Source organism: Prunus dulcis, chromosome 1, assembly GCF_902201215.1.
Source record: "Prunus dulcis chromosome 1, ALMONDv2, whole genome shotgun sequence".
Classification (NCBI taxonomy): Eukaryota; Viridiplantae; Streptophyta; class Magnoliopsida; order Rosales; family Rosaceae; genus Prunus; species Prunus dulcis.
The window spans coordinates 3027100-3047373 of record NC_047650.1 but is presented as its reverse complement, the minus strand read 5'-3'; the positions used below and the strand labels follow the sequence as shown (position 1 = coordinate 3047373).

Sequence of the window (20274 nt, the reverse complement as noted above, 5' to 3'; positions counted from 1 at the left end):
TTACCAAAAAAAAAGATGCATGTGACACAGAAAGGAGAAGTTTACATCTAAATAGATAAGCCAATACATTATACATAACAATACACATTACAGCAGCATCTTAGCACACAAAACGCATTACGGAAGCACATTTGTATATCCTCTTTCCTAGATAATCATAAATGTATGATAAGAATTTAAACGCATGTGCAAACCTATGATAAGTGCCTCCACAGTGCTGGGCGATCTCTTGATATAAGAAGGGCCCGAGAATCCAAGTAATCAAAAGAAGGTGCATACAAGTCATCTGGACCAATAACTTCTCTGGCGTTTTGAGTCCCATCATCATTGGTCAACAAAGGCACTCCATCATCCTTCAAGGCATCAAATACAAACAGCCCTAATCCACAAACACCCATGACAAGGTTTGAGTTCCCCCAAACTTGCGTAATCGCTGTGCAATGGCTGTGAGCATTTGATTCTGGCAAGGAATAAGTGCTGATAAGCCTTTGTTTTCGCACAGAGAACTGTTGTACCTGTGAAGAGGACTGTTTTTTCCATCCTGACCTTGCACTACTGCAGCCAAGGAAGATAGAATCTCCGCGAGAGGAAACTGACTGCACATTTACACCAAGTTTTGGTATCTTAAGACCAACGCCAGACGGATGGCGAAAGTCTAGAATGTTAATAGAATCTTGGGTACAGAACACTCCATCATTTCCTTCTGCTTCCAAGGAACTTACTCTGCAATCCAAATAACCACTGTAAATGTTAATAGAGGTTCTTTGCAAATGTTTCAAAGATGGAAAAGCAGATTTCTACATCGCTTGTATATTCTCATTCTAACACTAATTTCCCACCTCATACAGTATCAACTATAAGCAAGAGAAGAAAATGACGTCCAGATGAAAAAGGGTTTATCACACATAGAAAACTAGTGAAGCAGTGACATATTCAAGCAGATGATGGAGGCCAAATCCATTAGAAAATCAATGTTGAGAGTAAATTCATCAAGCAATGCTAGCAAAACAAGTAAAAATTTGCAGGAACCAGAAAATGTAGAAAACGGAAAAAAGTAAAAGCCAAAAGAAGGTTTGACATCCACCTGTGTCGAACACCACCACCTAGTTCAGCATCCGTGTTATTCACATGAAGTGCGGAGATTCTCCGACCAGAAGAAGAAACAGATAGTAAAGCTTGAGGGTTGAGAGAGCTAACATCCCATAGGGAAATTGATTCAGCTTCAGCTACAACTACTTTTCCTCTGTTTCTCCACTGCAAGGGACTTGAATTGTCCATTGTTATCACAGGCTTCGCTACATCCCATTTCATAACTTGCTCGCCATCACGTATGTCATAAATTCTCACAACTCTCTGACAGCTGGCAGTTGAGACAATAAGAGGTCCGCAAGGTCTATACCACCATTGTTGAGTTTCAGGATCCAGAAGATTAGACAAAGCATTTCTTCCATATGAGATGTTGTTGGGCAAGGGGCCGAGCACTGTTCTTGACGGGGCTAAACCATCCTCAATATGGAAAGCACGCACATCTTTGGCATAGAAATCCCATGAGCAAAATCCTGAATCCATCGTATTTCCTGCAGATGCTGCCACAACATACCTTCCTGAACAACCATCAGCACTAGGAGCACGGATTATCCAACAGTCTCTCCACATATTAGGTGAAACTCCTACAGGAGGCTTGTACACCACTTTTTCCTGAAGAGACAATGAACCATCAGTCAATAAAGCAAATTTCATATGCAGTGGTTACGATTTTATGTCCATCTTTTCATACTGCAGTATATATCCATGTGTTGTATCTTGCTATTCCATGTCAATATTTGATATGGGATAATTGAAAGAAAATAAAAAGAAATTTGGAATGAAAGTAATATCAGATAAACAATTCAAATTCAAACTGAATATGCACAGGATCTGAGATTCCTTTTATTTCTCAATCAGTAAAGGGAAAATAGCAAGTAAAGGAAGGAATTTGAATACTGATCAAGGCACAATGAAGCTCCAACAATAAAGGGGAAAAGTTAAATACCTCACTATTTACGATATCATAGAAGGTGCATGAGCTATCATCATGAGCAAGAAGAACTGATTCTCCCTCAGACACAAACCACCCTCCAGTTGATGTTTTATGGCCTATTTCATTCAGCTGGTAAATGCAAGTGTCCTCAGTTTCCTCATCAATAATCATTTTCTGTGTATTCTCCTGATCATCAAACTCATCAAGTGTCTCATCCGTTGTGAGAATGAGCTCCGCATTTTGCTTTCCAGTGACCAGTTTCGAAGATTTTTCAACTCCTGCAGTGGTTATACCCTCCACTTCTTGAACTTCACAACAATCCAGAACTTCCTGACCATCCCTCGTTGTAACTTTAGTTTGATCCAAGGAAGCCAAGAACTCTACTGCAATTGGATTGTCATCTATAAGGCTCAAAGACTTCTCATCAACCTTTGATTCACAACTGGATTCAACAACTTGGGATCCATGACTTTGAGAGCTTTCTGATGATTCTTTCAATGCTGTGCGGTTTCGAAGCAACTTATGATGAGGAAAGAGTCTCGCTTCCAAGTCCTCACTATTCAACCCTTTCACCAAACTCTTAGCATTAATCTCCTGCTCAATATGACCCTTTTCAACCACTTTGGAATCCTGTTCGATATGCTCATCACTTTTCAGCAACCCCATCTTACCACCTAAATCATTCGGAACATGTCCCATGGCCTTCTCAATCCCCGAAATCTTTTCCTGAATATCAGAGAGTATCACCTTTGACGTATCTGGATTATTCATATCCAAAATCTCCTTTGTCTTCTTAATATCGGAGGCAATCCGCTTAACCTTCCCTTCCAAGAAAGCAAGCTTCTCATGAAGCTTACTCGGATATTTGATACCAGAACGACTGCCATTACTACCTTCTTCAGTCAAAGCCTTCCCTTTTAAACCCTCCAAAACCTTTGCACTACTCACAGATTTTTCACGAGACTCCTTCAGTCCCAAAGCAACACCATTTCCACTCTTCACAGCTTTATCATCAACCCTGACAAAATTTTGATCCTTTGTATCAACACTCAAGCTACTTCTATTACTATCGCAACTCTGTAAAGTCCTATTACCATCAACCCCATCTGGGTTTTTCAGAACAGAGCTCAAGTTAGCTTCTCCATCGCCACTTCCCAGAACCCTAAGCCTAACCCCATCTGAATTCTTCTCACTTGCAACCCCTTTCAGTTCTTTTTCTCCGCAAGGTCCATTCTTTTTATCCGAACTCAACCCAATTTTACCACTTTCTTTGATATCCCTCAAAACCCTAATCCCATTGGCGCCCACTTCACTCACCTTCACATCCAAATCCCTAAACCCTGTTCTCTGTTTCCCACTCGCTGATCCCCTAACCCTACTCAAACCCTTCCCTGCACTTGACACCGCCCTATCGTTTTCTCCGACAGAACTCAAAGTCGAACCGGAACCCCTATCGGTCCGGTCCACCGAAGCCCTCCGTTCTTTACTAGAATGAGAAAATACCCTTATAAACTCAGAAGGGCTAGAACTCCTACCTCTGGGCACAGAAGACATGGACCACCGAGCACGCGCGTCGCCGCCGCCACCACTGGTCGCCGCCGTCACAGACGCCTTGTTGACACGTGGGACGGGCCGGATCGTGGGCTTCTGGGCCGATGATCGGAAAGTGGACCCAGGTAAAGGGTTCTCTTTTCCGGCGCTGGAGGACCTCTTGTCGGAGATGGGTATCGGCGTGAGGGGCTTGGATTGCTTCAGAGTGGAACCGGCTTTGGCTCCGATGGTACCTCCAGCGCCGCCACGGTCTTTGAGCCGGCGAGCCGATGAGGCCGACATGGAAATTTGTCAGTAAATTAATTGATTATTAATAGATTAATAGGAAATGTTAAGGTAGAGGAGATGAGTTTTTTAAGAGAGACTGGAAGATGAATGAATGGAAGTCTTTTGATCTAATTTGAGTTTCAAGTTTACTCATTTCGATTCGAGTTTGGGCGGGAAATGAATTTTAGTTTTGAAATTTTGAAATTTTCGGGAAGGTCGGTGGCCTTTGTTTGGAAGCGTTGGGCCTTGAAAGTTATATAGTAAATGGGCCTCAATGTGCAGAGAACAAAATAGAGGTGTGGACCGACACCCAGCCATCTGCACCCAGCACCTAAAGAATTTGCAAAACTTTCAAATTTACCCTTGAATGCACTAAGAATTCAAGAAACAATAATTATAAAGTTTAAGAACAAAAGAAGGTAAGCAATGGCCAGCGAGAATGAGGCAACACCTCCATCTCAAATGGGGGTGCAGCAGTCTCGCCAATTATGGCAAACTTTTTATTTATTTTATCTAAACGTTTAAGAAAATTAGCCATCCAAAAAAAGGGAGGTTAGAGACCTTACCGGCCACTGCTAGTTCCCGGAAGTTATGGTTATGTTTTTTCTTTTAAATTGTCTAATCATTGGTACATCGATGGACAAAGTCAAAACTCTGCATTTTTCATTTTTGGAGTGCTGGGTGCACTGATCAAATTAGTGTTTGGTGGTACTTAAAAGATTGTTTTTTTGTTTAATTTTATAAAATCAATTGGATTCATTACAATTTACAAAGAAGAATTTGGACCGTTGCCAAATTGTAGGCCCAAATTTCATGGAACCTTCGAGTTTCATCCATCCACTGCAATTGCGTTGAATAATTTACTTTGAAGATGATACAAACGCGCGCATTCTCACTAACCACCAATCCAACCACATCCTGACAAATAAAAACTCCGAACCAATAAACACCGTGAATACTGAAAAGACTCAAAATCAAAACCAAGACTTAGCCATGGCCATGGCTTCTCTGAGCTGTCTTCCTCACTCTCTGCTCGTTGTCTCTCATTCTTCACCTTCCTCTTCTTCTACAAAATATCTTATTCCGAGCAACCCTCCCTACCCAAAACGTCTTCGTTTTGATTCGAGAAACAGCAAGTACAGCAAAAGCTTTGCTCTGAGAGCGGCTTTGGAGGAGGTATCTGTTCTTGACCCAGCTCCTCCTTCGTCTTCTGGAAGTAAGGGCAAACCCAACCCTGAGCTCGTAGCGTCTTTGAAGCTCAAGTTATTGGTACGTTGTTCAAATTGCAAGATGCCCATTTTTGGTGAATTTAGCTTATTTTGCTCGTGTTTTGATATGCGTTTTTAAAGGTGCTTGATTTTGCTTTTGGGCTTACTGGGTACCTCTCTGTTGATTGCTTTATTGTATGCTTTATCCTTGTGTGTGTAGCTATGTTGATATAAACTACGTCAATTTGGTTGAAATACTTTGGCAGGCCTTTTGTGATTCTGATTCAAAAACCCTGAGTTCATTCCCTGTGGGTGTTAATATAAGATCATTTTGGACTGGATTGATTTTATGATTGGAGGACACCAATTAAACTGTTTTGCGAGTTAAATATGCTGGAACGAGGCTGCTACTAGTGTTATAAGATTCAATAAGAGCTCTTGAAAAAGACTATTTTATGCTTCAAAAGATGCCATGCTTTCACCCAGAGACTTGATAACCCTTTATCATACGCTTTAGGACACAAAAATAGAAGTTTTCCGTTTCTTTCTGATGCATGTTTCAGTTATTTGCACTCTTATAACTCATTACAAAAGAAGGTTCTTCATTCTTGATATGCAGGTTCATCAATATTTTCTATCCGTGGAGCTTAATCAAACCACGCCCCTCAATTTACAGCTCCCTTTTTTTTATTTTATCAAAACTCCATTTTTAAACTTGTGGACAGAGCTTTGATTGTTGCCCCTTATAATGTGAATGTGTGGGCTTACGGTAGTTATGGGCATTTTTTATATGTATTTAACTATTTATCCTGCTTTGTAGTCATAATGGTTTTTTTTTTTAATGTGTGGATTATTCCGGTGCAGAGTGCTGTTTCTGGGCTAAATAGAGGTCTTGCAGCTTCTGAAGATGATCTACGAAAGGCAGATGCTGCTGCCAAGGAGATTGAAGCTGCTGGAGGTCCAGTGGATCTCTCAACTGATCTTGATAAACTGCAAGGGAGATGGAAACTGATACATAGTAGTGCATTTTCTTCTCGTACTCTAGGTGGGAGCCGTCCTGGACCTCCCACTGGAAGGCTACTCCCAATTACTCTAGGCCAGGTATGCTAGAAAAACTCTTCTGTTATGTTCGTGGACATTAGTGATATAGTTTCACCCATTTGCATATTTGTTAAATAAAAAACACCTTTTGAAATGTTATTTATGAATTTCTAGTGAATTTACCTGAGCCTAAGGTCTCAAGATACCAAACCTTGGATACATGACACTCAGTTTGGGTATAAAATCCACCACAAAGATGGGTTCCATGCCGAATATTCAACAAAAGCATACTGCAAAGTGACTACAAGACACAATGACTCGCATCAGAAGGAAAAATAATAATAATAAATAACAAGCGGCCAAAAGCACAACCACCATAGCAGAAAAATATCGGAACAAACTCCAAACTTACAATTGATGAAAACGAAAACAGAGAACTATCATGTACCAAAAAGAACAAAAGTAGAGAAGTATCTAAAAAACTCCTTAACTTAGTCTTAGGGAACAGTTTTATGATGTTGGTTCAACTTAGAAAACAATCTGACCTTGTTGAATACTCACTTATCATTTTCCTCCAAATGTAACATATGGTGTGTGAATAGGTATTTCAACGAATTGATATCTTCAGCAAAGACTTTGATAACATAGTGGAGCTCGAACTAGGTGCTCCATGGCCCCTGCCGCCCGTTGAAGCAACTGCCACGTTAGCCCACAAATTTGAACTCATAGGTACTTATGAACTCTGTCTCTTGGTGTATTTTAGTTTACATGGTAAACCAATGAATAATCTTTCTAATAAAGTTTCCTGTCATAATGATTACAGGATATGCAAGGGTTAAGATCGTATTTGAGAAAACTACCGTGAAGACAACAGGAAACTTATCGCAACTTCCTCTATTGGAGTTACCTAAGTTACCAGACGGACTAAGACCTCCATCTAATCCAGGAAGTGGTGAGTTTGACGTTACTTACCTTGATGCTGACATCCGCATCACCAGAGGAGATCGAGACGAGCTGAGGGTTTTTGTGGTTTCATAGTCTCTTGGTATTTTCTCTTTCAACTTCCACTGTATCACCAATTGTTTCGCCTCACGCATTTTTGGTGTCTTTTGATCTTATATTATTACTTTAGATTGTTGTATGCATGAACAGGTGGATGGAGTTCCATGAAACAGTGTTCGACAAGGAACTACTGCTATATACTTGTAAATTTGTCATTGATAGGGTTGTAACTTTGTTATAAAAAGCTTATAAAAAAACTTTGTTGAAAAGTTAGATTTTCGTGTACAGAAAGGAATTTATACCCCCTCATTCTCGTTGGTATTGAATACTGATATTATTCTTGCACGAAAACGTTAGTATAATTTTTTTGCGATTTTCTATTTAAACCCAACACTCCATGTTCTAGGTTCACTCCAATTTTTAATTTAAATTTTCACAATTTCTAAGAAAATCCCACTATCTTCCCAAACTACCCTTAAATACACCCCAAGCTGAAAAAATAGGAAATAAAACAAATTTTCTATTTAAACCCCACAAGCTACTCTTAGAGGAGGAAGTACGTTCTTCTGCAAGCTCTAATGCTATGTTGTGAATTGTTTAGTTGTGTCCAAAACACTTTTTGTCCTGACACCATGACTTGGAGTAGAAGTATTTTGTTCTGGTTGCCACCAAAAAAAAAAAAAAAACTGCATCAATACCAAAAGTGTGCGAGACCTGTGTGTCAATTAATATAACATGAAGAAAAATTTAAGCTATCCAATACTGGAATTCCAAAAGTGACAATAATATTACTGTTCCCAGCCAAAAAAAAAAAAAAAGAATTATCTGAACACCTCGATTTCTTTTGCTTTAGCCTCTATCAATTCTGTCATTACTCATTTTCTTCTTTTGTTTGGACCCAAAAGCGGTTGTTGAAAACTTTGTATGTAAATGTTTGAACATGTGATACCAATAGCGCCACAAAAGAGGAGCTATACAAGGATGTATACAGCTTTGGGGAGATCATGCGGGAAATTTTAAGCAATGGCAGGTTGACGAATTCAGGAGCAAGCATACATAGCAAGTCAAGGGAAGTTGTTCTGAGAGAAATTTACAATGAGAATGAAGTTGTTACGAACTTCCATGTGAGAGGAGATAAAACTGGTACTTGAGGTTGTTACACTTTGCACTAGGAGTAGGCTATCTGATCGGCCATCAATGGAGAATACATTGAAGCTTTTATCAGAGTGGAAAAGCAACAAGAAAAATAACCCAACTATTGAAGCAGCAGCAGCAGGATGATGATTTTAGATGCATACTGGAATTCTAGAACTGACAATAATATTATTGTTCCCAGCAGAAAAAAAAAAACACTAACAAATGGAACCCTAAATCCGAAATTTAATACTTCCTAGAGAAAGAGAACAGCTTTACCAAAACATCAGGTATAAAAAAAAAAGTAATTAAAGTAATTAAAAAAACGCTAAGGTATTACCAAAACATCAGCTTTAAATATTAACTAAAGAAATAATAATTAAATTATAATTACTAATTAAAGTAACTAAAAAAAGGCTAAGGTATTACTTAATTACATGTATTAAATTAAAAGGAGTTGGCCAAAATACAAAAGTGAAGAATATAATTTTATATTTTAAAATTTTACAAATATAAAAATAAAAATAAATAATTAAAACAGTACAGCCGCACGGCTATACCTTTAAAACATTCAATTTACTGTTCCTGAATTTAAATAGTATAGCCGCCCGGCTATACTCCTTAAATAGAATATTCTCTGTATAGCCGCACGGCTCTACCCCAAAATAGAATATTATAGAGTATAGCCGCCCGGCTATACCCTGTGAATTGTAAACTAAGAAAATAAATATAAACGTATTATCTTTAGGTCAATAAAATTCTTAAAAACTAATTATTCACTAAGTAAACAATAATTAAAACATAAGTAATAATTAAAGTAAATAAAATAGAGAAATTCATATTATGGTATTTATAAAACTAGTCTAGAGTATTATCCATTACGTTTAGGCCATTACCATGGTGTAGCTATTGTCCACTTTTAATTTTGTTTTTTTTTTTTACTTTTCAAGAGTTATTACCCCTATAAAGAATTTAGCATTTTCCCCATCTGATACTCGTATTATACATGTACGTATACGTCTTAAAAACTCGGTATAATAAAGGCAAACATGGAAAAGTAAAAAATATAATTTTCGTTTGCGTGTCTTAGTATAATTATTATTAATGAAAGCCGAATCCAAAGCTTGGCCTATAGCCTAGTCCGTTAGGCCTACTCTCCAATATTAACCACACTTACAAAACCATGATAGTGCTTTGTTTATAAATACCTTTATAAGAATGTGAATTTTCGATATGGGATTTTCACGAAGGGCACCTCCAAAGATAACATGTTGTGGTCAAAGTTAAACCTTAGAAATTTCATATTATGCTGTCACTTATAATATTGTAGCTGGGAAACTTGTATCTCTTTGGGGCAAAAATGAAGAAGAAGAAAACAATGACGAAGAAAATGTTCCCAAAAAGAACTCACGTTATGAAATCTACTTTCTTAAAGGTACGGGTTTGCCCAATGTGAAATGGCTTTGACCTTCCTTTAACAAGTCAATTTTTGAAAGGACAAAAAGAAAAAAATATGAAAAAAAAAGAAGAAGAAACAAAATAAGAAAACTAGACGTTACAAATCATAACGGCTAGATTTTTGTTTCAAAGTTTGAATAGAATTCTGAGAGCCCTCATTTTGAAATTTCATTCCTTTTGTCTTCGTTTCCTTTCCAAGACTCTTCCATTTCTCTCTCTCTCTCTCTCTCTCTCTCTCTCTCTCTCTCATCGCCCCCATCTTCAAGATCTGTCTGCAACTGATCTTGAATCTTTAATCGTAGTAATGGCTCCAACGCCTTCTTCTTCCAAATCCAATCACAGCCACACATCTCTGATGAAGACCCCACAATCCAAGCAGCGTCTCCAGTTCTTGAAAGCACACCCATCTCCAAACCCTAACTCTGCCGCAAAAGAACCACCCGCAGAGCACCCAGTTGAAGTCCTAGCCCGAATCCGAGATTACCCAGATCGAAAAGAACCACAACCAACATCGGTTCTTCAGATCAATCCTCAAAAGCAGAGTATTCGTGTCCGTGCTGATTTTGGGTACCGAGATTTCGCTCTCGACGGGGTTTCTTTATCGGAAGAAGACGATTTGGGGTCGTTTTACAGCAAGTTTGTTCAGTCCAGGATTGACAGTGTGAAATTGGGTGAAAAATGTACAATAATGATGTACGGTCCTACTGGTTCAGGCAAGAGTCACACCATGTTTGGGTGTTGCAAGCAACCTGGGATTGTGTACAGGTCGCTGAAAGACATTCTTGGCGATGGTGGAGAAGATGATTGTGCGGGTTCTATGGCTGGGGCCTTTGTGCAGGTCACTGTTTTGGAGATATATAATGAGGAGATTTATGATTTGTTGTCAAGCAATGGTGGCGGAGGATTCGGCTTTGGATGGTCAAAGGGCAACGGCTCCAATTCTAAGGTGATAACATTAACTGGGTCTCTTTCTTTCTATTTATTGAATTCTTGATGATTTATGAGTTTTTTTTTTTTAAATTGTTCTTTGTGTTTAGAACTGTAAGCCCGAGTGGGTTTTCTGTGCAAGTTTCGATTTTTAGATTTGGTTGTGTGTGGCTCACTGTTGATTTTGGTTAAGTTGATTGTGTTGGCTCAAATTAGAGAGAAGTAAAATTTCTGACTGTTTTCATTTTTTTGAGAGTACAGCACTTTGGATATGGTTGTGTAGGCTAAAATTAGAGGGAATGGCTCCAATTCTAAGATGATTACATTAACTGGGTCTCTTTTCTTTGACTGAATTCTTAATTATTCATGAGTTTTCTGTCAAATGTTTTTTGTGTTTAGAACTGTACGTTTGGATATGGAAATGGGTTTTCTGTGCAAGCTTGAATTTGTAGATTTGGTTGTGTTGGCCCGTGTAAATTTGGTTGAGTTGGTTGTGTTGGTTTAAATTAGAGAGAACTCGTTTTTGAGGGAGCATCTCTTGTGATGATGATGATAAAGGTTATATTGTATGAGGGATGTGGCTTAATCTCATAAATCATAAAGGGGAATATTCTTTTTGCTGCTCTTTTCTGCACTAATACTTGTACCTGCAGGTTAGGCTTGAAGTGATGGGAAAGAAGGCAAAGAATGCAACCTACATTTCTGGAAATGAGGCTGGGAAAATTTCCAAAGAGATTCAGAAAGTAGAGAAGAGAAGGATTGTTAAGAGTACTCTTTGCAATGAAAGAAGTTCTCGGAGCCATTGCATGGTAGGATTCCCTTGGACTTTCAAATATATGATAATTCTTCCCCAAGTCTTGGCACTAGTTGGATATAACTTGCTTTCTATTTCTGCACAGATAATCCTTGATGTCCCAACCGTAGGAGGACGCTTGATGCTTGTGGACATGGCTGGCTCTGAAAATATTGAGCAAGCTGGCCAAATTGGATTTGAGGCAAAAATGCAGGTAATGTCTTGGTGATGCGTAATTTATGCTGATACTGTATGCAGCACTTTCATTGTCATTGTAACAAATGTTAAATTATGGTTATATTGAATTCACAGACTGCAAAGATCAACCAAGGAAACATTGCTCTCAAAAGAGTGGTTGAATCCATTGCCAATGGTGATTCTCATGTGCCTTTCAGAGACAGCAAACTGACCATGCTTCTACAGGTAACTTTTATTCACACTAATGTCAGTTACTAAGGATTATATGGTGCCCTGCCCTCTAACCTTGTATGTGAATGACAGTTCTCATGTTCATTTTGTGCAGGATTCTTTCGAAGATGATAAAACAAAAATTTTAATGGTACTGTGTGCAAGCCCAGACCCAAAGGAAATACACAAGACAATCTCCACCCTTGAATATGGTGCAAAAGCAAAATGTATTGTCCGTGGCCCTCATACGCCAATCAAGGATAAAATTGGGACTGAAGATTCATCTGCTGTTATTTTAGGATCAAGGATTGCTGCCATGGATGAATTCATCCTTAAACTGCAAAGGGAAAATAAGCTCAAAGAGAAAGAGCGAAATGAAGCACACAGGGAGTTACAGAAGAAAGAAGAAGAGGTTGCTGCACTGAGAGCTAAACTTGAGCTTATGGAAGGGACAGGATCTGGGAAAAAGGAGGAAGAAATCAACTTGAAGGTGACTGAAGTGGCCCAGACTCTGAAACTTGAGTTGGAAAAGAAGTTGGAGGAATGCCAGCGTATGGCAAATGAGTTTGTTGAATTGGAGAGGAGGAGAATGGAAGAAAGGATATTGCAGCAGCAGCAGGAAGTTGAAATGCTGAGGCGGCGGTTGGAGGAAATTGAGCTTGAGCTATGCCGCTCAGGTGATGGAAATGGTAAGGAGAGTGGGACAAAGGACCATGATGGAACCCAGTTTGCCAAAAGGTTGTTAGGGATCTATGCCAGTGATGATGCAGGAGGAATGGTAAAGTCAATGGATTTGGACATGGATGATCAAGAACCTTTTGCTCGTGAGGTGAAATATGTAGGTGGGGTTGCTTATCAATCTGACAGCAGTATTGTAAATGCAGTAAACATTGATTCTTTTGAACCAAAATATGCTGATAGGGTATGCCTTAGCACTGTTTTTGAGGAAGAAGAAATGGAAGAAGAGGAAGGACTTAAGGAAAATGTGGAAGCTGAAGAAGTGGAGAAAGAAGTTATAGAGGAAAAGAGAGTGTGCATGGTTGATGGGTCTAGCCTCCAGAGTAATTGTAATATGGGATCCCTGACATCTTTACCTAAGGATTATCAACATACACCAACTGTGAATCGGCCAAGCAGAAATCCAGGGGAAGATGATTGCAAGGGGGGACCAGATGATAGGCTTGTCAGGATCCGCAACATATTTACACTCTGTGGAAACTACAGAGAGCTCTCTCAACATGTGACAAGTCCAGCACCTAGTGTTGCATCAGTTAAATCAGAAAATGAGCAGAAACTGACAGAACAGATAAACAAAAGTCGAGTATGTGATGAGATGGCATTGGCTTCCAAGGAGAACTACAACCCTTCAGATGTGGTCACTGATGCAGATACTGAAGTGTATGTGAAATGGGAGGCTTCAAAAGAGAATCCAGGGAAGTTCATTACAACCCCTTCAGATGTGGTCACTGATGCAGATACTGAAGTGTATGTGAAATGGGAGGCTTCAAAAGAGAATCCAGGGAAGTTCATTACAACACTTAAGGTTGTAAAAGATGCAAGCCTTGCTGACCTGCGAAAGTTGATTGAAATTTATCTTGGTGCAGACAATCAAGCATTCACTTTTCTCATGCTTGGGGTATGTCATTTCTAAATTCTCTAGCTTGTTGATCTCGTCTTAAAAAATGGAAAACTTTACTAAGACAATCATGCTAACATGATTGTTTTTATTGACAAAAAAGTTCTTATAAATCAAGAAATATAGTGCATCTCTGTGATTAAGAAACACTTGATTCAAACTTCTCTTGTGTATATATGCAGGACCCCACTGGAGCTTCAGTACCAAAGGAGAAGGAAGCAACAATTCAGGCCACTAAGCTTCCTCTATGCAACAATATATCAAATGGCTACCTTGCTAGCTTGAGACCACTGAAGGGAATGCAAAGCCCAAGTCAGCTCCCTTTAAGTCCTCTCCCATTAAAATCACTGGAAAATAGACTACCACTCACCCCAAGTTCCTGCTTCTCTGTCCAGGGTGATTGTATGACACCCAAAGTAGCACCAAACTTAGGTTCTACTCCTTATATTACTGTCAGGAGACATTAGTGGTTCTGATTGTGTTGGTTGTAAGAAGTGCACTTAGACACTGCAACTTATGTAATGAAAACTCCTGTGTCATACTCAGACAGTGCAACTTTAAACCCTATTTTGGTTGTTTAACACCCAAAAGTAGGATCAAACTTGTGTATTGAAGTTTCTTTTGATTGTGCCTCATGTTTGTGCCCCTCTAATTTCTTTTCGTATATGTGCCAGTATGGTTATGTACTGTACATCTTATGAAAGTTGGTGAACTGAAAAGATCACGTATTACAGTGCTAACCCAATACTTTGAAACCGTTAATTTATGAGTGAGAACTGGGCAAATAAAAATCCTAACAAAATTCAGCTGCAATTTACAAATGTTTAAATTCTAGAAATTCAAGATAATCCTTCACTAATATTTTAGTTTCCTGTGAAAAATTTGGAACCTTTCATTAATATTACGTATCTCCAGGAATTCTGAACTTCAACCATAGCCTTATCATTTGATCTCCAAAATAGCAACTTTATGAAATGGTAACAAAGAAAAATGTAATAGTTTTCCTTTGAAATTTAGTCTGGGTTGGAGACTCCAAACTGTTCACTCTAAGAAATTTAGCATGGTGTGTAACAGTATGCTGTGTTGCCTGTTGGAGTTGTTTCTTAGCTTTTAAATCTCCGGTAGAATTTCTATTAGGCTAGAAAGCTTGATTATCTCCTCAAAGAAAAGGAGGGCTTATCTCATTTGGTTTCGCTTTTGTGGCATTAGCCTCCCCTGCATTATATTTGCTGTTGGAATGTGTCTAATTAATGTTACCAATGGCCTGGTCATTTCTTTTACCTATGGATCATATTTCATGTGCCAAGTACCCCTTAATGTGGATTGCAGACTGCATGATCTGTGTATTTATTTTTTGCTCTCCTACTGTCCTTGAAAAATAATATAAATAGACATTTTATTTATAGGATATTAGAGTTAGACTCTCAAGGAAGAATTATAATTTTGTATTAGACGTTAGGCCTTATCATGAATGTCCATATCCTAGAGTTTCCTCCCTGGAACATGTTCACAGTTGGTGTTAGAATCTTTTATAAGCTCATTCATTGATTCTTGATGCTTGGTGTGAAGCATAGATTGCTTTTCCTTTTTCTTTTCTAGTCAACCAGATATGGGAACAATTATTCTGGTCGTAAAATTATTGTAAATTAAGCAGGTTTTCGGTTCAGCCTTTGTTATAGTATTGTTTGGGTTAAGTACATGTATCTTTTTATTTGTTGCAGATTAATGTTTTCTTGAAGATTATGAGAACTGTGGCCTTAACAGTCAAAAGCTCTGAGACGATAAAAGATCTTAAAGCACTGTTATGTGGGAAGTATGGATTTGCTGAAAATCATCAGGAGCTCTTCTTGGGTGGTGATATGCTCATGGACTACCAAAGTCTAGTTGTTGACTGTGGAGTTCAGAGGGAATCAACTGTTCATCTTGTTCTCCAGAATACTGTCGGAATCAAATTATTTGTCAAATCACCATCAAGTCAGGGCACCATTGAGATTGAAGCAAAAGCTCATGATACCATCCGAAACATCAAGGCCATGATTCAGGCCAAGGAGATGATTCCATCGGATCAGTTCACTCTTGTCTATGGTGGAGAATTGCTTGAAGAGGACAGCACACTGGCCTCATTAGGTATCAAGAGCGAGTCAACCCTGCAAATGATTTATGCTCCTCAAGATACCCTTTCAATATCTGTGAAAGCACCATCAAGAGAGACTGTGAAACTCAAGGTTAGAGCCTTGTTCACTGTCAATGATGTCAAAAATATAGTTGGGAACACTATAGGTGTCTCAGTCAGTTATCAGAGTCTGATCTATGCCGGAAAACAGCTTGAAGATCTCAAGACATTGGCTTTTTATGACATCAAAGATGAATATGTATCGGAGATGTCACCTCGTTTGTTTCAGATATTTGTTAAAGTTTTTAATGGGAGGAGAACCCTAACTATCGATGTGAAGCAGTCTGATGTTGTCGAAGATGTGAAGGTCAAGGTTTTTCGCAAGCTTAAAGGGTCTATGAAGCCTTACTATTGTTGTAGGCTTTTGTTTGGTGGGAAACATCTTCGTCATGGGCGGGATCTAGCAAGCTACAACATACAGAAGGACGCCACCCTTAGTTTCTGTTGGCGTGATTTGTGGATATTGACTTACTTTACTTACACACCAAGAATTCCTATTATAATTGTAATTGATTTACTTTAATTCTTGATTTCCTACTGTAAATAGATTTATGAATTTATTATTTACTTGCCCATTCAGGTTTCATTGTATTATAATTATAACCTCATATAAGGAGAAGAATATACAGAAAATTCCTACAAACAAATATTCTCTCATAGTTTTCATATTTTAGCATAGTATCAGAGCTGCGATCTTAGAATTGCTGACTCTAGTTTCAAACCCCCGTCGCCGCTATGGGAGTTGATGATTTTTTTCAACCCTCATAGAGGTAGCACCACCGACTCCTTCTCTTATTCTCAACCAACGATAGCCGAGTTGAGTGACCAGATGGCTCAGCTCCTACAGATGCAGACTTTGGCCCCGAACCCGATCCAGAATCAGGATCCTATTTTGACGACCCCGACCCCGACTCCGACGACGACCCCGACCCCGACCCTGAATTTGTCTCTGATTCAGACCCCAATCCTGACTTCGACTCCGACTCCGACCCCGACTCAGGCTCAGATCCCGATCCGAATTCCTACTAGACCTGTATCCTATGCATCTTCTGCTGCACAGATTATGACTTCTCGACTAACGACCCCGACACATGGACCAGATTGCACATACTATGGTGATCCGAGACACACTTGTGAGACTTTTTTTAAATTGCATGGCTACCTCGATTGGTGGGCTACTCTTAAAGATCGAGGACAACGCAATACGACCAGTAATGGTATTGGTTATGGATTCCATACTTCCGATAAGATTGATTCCATGAGCTAGATAATTGATTCCGGTACAACTGATTATATAACATTTCATCCTGATGATTTTCTGAATACTACACAACCTCGACGAACTTGTATTGCAAATGCCAATGGAGTTACTTATCCTGTGACAGGATCTGGCACTGTTGCACTCTCCTCCTCTCTCTCATTGTCTAATACTTTAATTGTTCCATCTTTATCTAATAAATTGTTGTTAGTTAGTCAGTTTTCTGAAAATTGAATTATTGTGTACTTATTTACCCGAGTTTTTGTTTGCTTCAGAATATTCACACTAAGGAGATTCTTGGTCGTGGTATTAAGAGAGGGGGGCTATATTATGTAGATGACTTCAGTCCCGGCATGGCTAACAGTGTGACGCATCCCTTTGATAGCAAACAAAAGCAAATCTGGTTGTGGCACCGTCGATTGGGACATCCGTCTTTTAGTTATATGAAGCATCTTATACCAAATTTATTCTCACTGTGCCCTATCCGTTGAGTACGAACAAGTGTACTACTCCATTTACGTTAATTCACTCTGATGTCTGGGGACCTTCTCCTATCACTACTCCTTCTGGTGTTCGATGGTTTGTCACATTCATCGATGATTGTACACGGATGACATGGCTTTATTTGCTGAAGAATAAAAACGAAGTGTTTTCATGTTTTCAGTCCTTCCACAAACAGATGAAAACTCAGTTTAATGCTCAAATCCAGATTCTTCGCTCAGACAATGGTGGAGAATTTGTCAATCATGACTTTCAGACTTACTTCCAACAACATGGAATTATCCATGAGACGACTTGTCCTCAGACACCACAACAAAATGGTGTTGCTGAACGAAAGAATCGACATCTTCTTGAAACCGCCCGAGCACTTCTGATTGGTGCTCATGTTCCTCGCCATCACTGGGATGATGCTATTGTCACCGCAGTTCACCTGATCAACCGCATGCCTTCTGGTGTATTGACCTTTAAAACTCCCTTACAGGTGCTTGCGCAACACAGACCTCTGCCTTCTGTTTTGGTACTCACACCCCGAATCTTTGGATGTGTGGCTTTCGTTCATCTCCACAAAAATCAATGTAGCAAACTTGATCCATGTGCGCTTCGTTGTGTTTTTGTGGGTTATGCCACTCATCAGAAAGGCTACCGCTGTTATCACCCTCCTACCCAACGAACCTATGTCACTTTGGATGTGACCTTTCTGGAATCTGAGCTGTTCTTCCATGACCCATCATCCAATTCTACACTTCAGGGGGAGATACGAAGTGAAGAGCAGAATTGGAGCAACTTGGAAAATAAAGAAATTCTCCTATGTACAGAAATGATTGATCATTCCGAGTCTGGAGCACGAGATTACTCTCTGTCGAAAAGCGACCAATCGCCCATTCATAGCGATCAATTGCCTAACCCACCTGATCCATGCGAAGATATTTCTGATCCGAGTCTCACACCTACAGACAATACAGAACAACAAGATGAAGACCCCCCTCTAACTCAACAGTACCAACAGACCAATCTCCTGAGAATATCCTTGAGGTAACTACTCCTACTAGACTTGTGCATTTAGATGATAAAACTATTGGATATCAATTACCTTTCAGGAAAATCGTGGGAAGCCACCAAACCGTTATTCACCTGATATTGGCAAGACATCCAAGTATCCAATTGCAAATCATGTATCCACTGAGAAGCTGTCTGAACCACTCAAGGCTTTTGTGCATCAGTTGTCTGCTATCCATATTCCAACCAAGGTCTCTGAAGCATTGAAAGATCCTAAGTGGGTCCAAGCTATAAAAGAGGAGATGAAAGCTCTTGAGAAAAATCAAACTTGGACATTGGAGACTATACCACGAGGAAAAAAGACTATCGGATGTAGATGGTGTTTACTATAAAACACAATGCAGATGGATCTATCGAGCGATACAAGGCAAGACTTGTGGCAAAAGGGTACACACAGACCTATGGTATAGACTATGAAGAAACCTTTGCTCCAGTTGCAAAGTTAAACACCGTCAGAGTCTTATTGTCCCTTGCAGCTAATTTGGATTGGCCACTACACCAGTTTGATGTAAAGAATGCTTTTCTACATGGCGAACTCACGGAGGAGGTGTACATGGACATTCCTCCTGGATATAATACTACTCAGACTGGAACAGTTTGCAGGTTACAAAAAGCATTGTATGGATTGAAACAATCACCACGTGCATGGTTTGGACGGTTCACCATGGCAATGAAGAACAATGGTTTCAAACAGTGCAACTCAGATCATACTTTGTTCTTGAAACATCGAAAAGGGAAGGTAACAGCATTAATAATCTATGTTGATGATATGATTATTACTGGGAATGATAAACAAGAAATATCACAGCTACAAGACTATTTGGCTACTGAGTTTGAGATGAAGGATCTAGGTGGACTCAAGTATTTCTTGGGAATTGAGGTGGCTCGATCGCAGCAAGGCATATTTCTTTCTCAAAGGAAATATGTCTTGGACTTGTTGACAACACAGGAATGCTAGATTGTAAACCTGCGGACACTCCTATTGTTCAGAATCATCATCTTGGAGAATATCCGGATCAAGTTCCAACTAACAAAGAAAGATACCAAAGGTTAGTGGGAAGATTGATCTATTTGTCACATACTCGACCAGACATTGCTTATGCGGTGAGCGTTGTCAGTCAATTTATGCACTCTCCAAGTGAAGACCACATGAATGCAGTTCTTCGGATACTTAGATATTTGAAGTCTGCACCTAGAAAAGGACTTATGTTCTCAAAGCATGGTCATCTAAATATTGATGGTTATTCAGATGCAGATTGGGCAGGTAATGTAACAGATAGAAAATCCACATCGGGTTACTTCACATTTGTGGGAGGTAATTTGGTGACATGGAGGAGCAAGAAACAGAATGTAGTAGCTTTATCCAGTGCAGAAGCCGAGTTCAGAGGCATGACTAAAGGGATTTGTGAACTTCTTTGGTTAAGAAAGTTGCTTACTGAACTTGGGTATAAACCTACATCCACAATGAATCTCTTTTATGACAACAAGGCTGCTATAGCCATTGCACATAATTTGGTTAAGCATGATCGTACTAAACATGTTGAGGTGGATCGACACTTCATCAAACAGAAGCTTGAGGCTAAAGTGTTTCAGTTTCCTTTTGTGAAATCCGAGGATCAATTGGCAGATATTTTGACAAAGGCAATTTCCAGTAAAACATTCCACAATTCAATGGATCAGTTGGGCATCGGCGACGTCTATGCACCAACGTGAGGAGGAGTGTTGGCGTGACTTGTGGATATTGACTTACTTTCTTTACACACCAAGAATTCCTATTATAATTGTAATTGTTTTACTTTAATTCATGATTTCCTACTGTAAATAGATTGAGGAATTTATTA

General features: G+C 39.3%; 4 protein-coding genes across 5 annotated transcripts; 3 read left to right on the top strand and 1 right to left on the bottom strand.

Moving 5' to 3' along the window:
* LOC117625029 (KIN14B-interacting protein At4g14310) lies at nt 1-3951 on the bottom strand. Its single transcript, XM_034356629.1, has 3 exons — nt 2033-3951; nt 1085-1698; nt 1-723 (listed from the first exon to the last, which is right to left on the bottom strand). The coding sequence occupies exons 1-3, from the start codon at nt 3851-3853 to the stop codon at nt 195-197; spliced, it is 2964 nt and encodes a 987-aa protein (XP_034212520.1). The 5' UTR covers nt 3854-3951; the 3' UTR covers nt 1-194.
* A 682-nt stretch (nt 3952-4633) lies between these two features.
* LOC117624942 (plastid-lipid-associated protein 6, chloroplastic) lies at nt 4634-7362 on the top strand. The gene is made up of 4 exons (XM_034356515.1): nt 4634-5107; nt 5911-6147; nt 6690-6816; nt 6911-7362. The coding sequence occupies exons 1-4, from the start codon at nt 4832-4834 to the stop codon at nt 7123-7125; spliced, it is 855 nt and encodes a 284-aa protein (XP_034212406.1). The 5' UTR covers nt 4634-4831; the 3' UTR covers nt 7126-7362.
* A 2445-nt stretch (nt 7363-9807) lies between these two features.
* Nucleotides 9808-14080, top strand: LOC117624811 (kinesin-like protein KIN-10A). Of its 2 annotated transcripts, none has more exons than XM_034356393.1 (7): nt 9808-10627; nt 11262-11417; nt 11508-11615; nt 11714-11824; nt 11925-13223; nt 13311-13445; nt 13628-14080. In XM_034356393.1, exons 1-7 carry the CDS (start codon nt 9986-9988, stop codon nt 13910-13912), a joined length of 2736 nt encoding a protein of 911 aa, XP_034212284.1. In that variant the 5' UTR covers nt 9808-9985; the 3' UTR covers nt 13913-14080. The 2 variants fall into 2 exon arrangements, with proteins under 2 accessions (XP_034212284.1, XP_034212203.1); XM_034356312.1 differs by having other exon boundaries at nt 9873-10627; nt 11925-13184; nt 13272-13445.
* Nucleotides 14081-15054: 974 nt separating this feature from the next.
* Nucleotides 15055-16056, top strand: LOC117615569 (polyubiquitin-like). The gene is made up of 3 exons (XM_034344669.1): nt 15055-15072; nt 15167-15931; nt 15979-16056. The coding sequence occupies exons 1-3, from the start codon at nt 15055-15057 to the stop codon at nt 16054-16056; spliced, it is 861 nt and encodes a 286-aa protein (XP_034200560.1).
* Nucleotides 16057-20274: the final 4218 nt, after the last annotated feature.

Coding starts and splice junctions, on each gene's coding strand:
- LOC117625029 (XM_034356629.1), bottom strand. CDS start 3,853: ATGTCGGCCTCATCGGCTCGCCGGCTCAAAGACCGTGGCGGCGCTGGA. Junction 1,699..2,032: donor ATGATATCGTAAATAGTGAG/GTATTTAACTTT, acceptor TTGTCTCTTCAG/GAAAAAGTGGTGTACAAGCC. Junction 724..1,084: donor GGTGGTGGTGTTCGACACAG/GTGGATGTCAAA, acceptor TTTGGATTGCAG/AGTAAGTTCCTTGGAAGCAG.
- LOC117624942 (XM_034356515.1), top strand. CDS start 4,832: ATGGCCATGGCTTCTCTGAGCTGTCTTCCTCACTCTCTGCTCGTTGTC. Junction 5,108..5,910: donor CTTTGAAGCTCAAGTTATTG/GTACGTTGTTCA, acceptor ATTCCGGTGCAG/AGTGCTGTTTCTGGGCTAAA. Junction 6,148..6,689: donor TCCCAATTACTCTAGGCCAG/GTATGCTAGAAA, acceptor GTGTGTGAATAG/GTATTTCAACGAATTGATAT.
- LOC117624811 (XM_034356393.1), top strand. CDS start 9,986: ATGGCTCCAACGCCTTCTTCTTCCAAATCCAATCACAGCCACACATCT. Junction 11,825..11,924: donor AACTGACCATGCTTCTACAG/GTAACTTTTATT, acceptor CATTTTGTGCAG/GATTCTTTCGAAGATGATAA. Junction 13,446..13,627: donor TCACTTTTCTCATGCTTGGG/GTATGTCATTTC, acceptor GTATATATGCAG/GACCCCACTGGAGCTTCAGT.
- LOC117615569 (XM_034344669.1), top strand. Junction 15,932..15,978: donor TCGAAGATGTGAAGGTCAAG/GTTTTTCGCAAG, acceptor CTATTGTTGTAG/GCTTTTGTTTGGTGGGAAAC.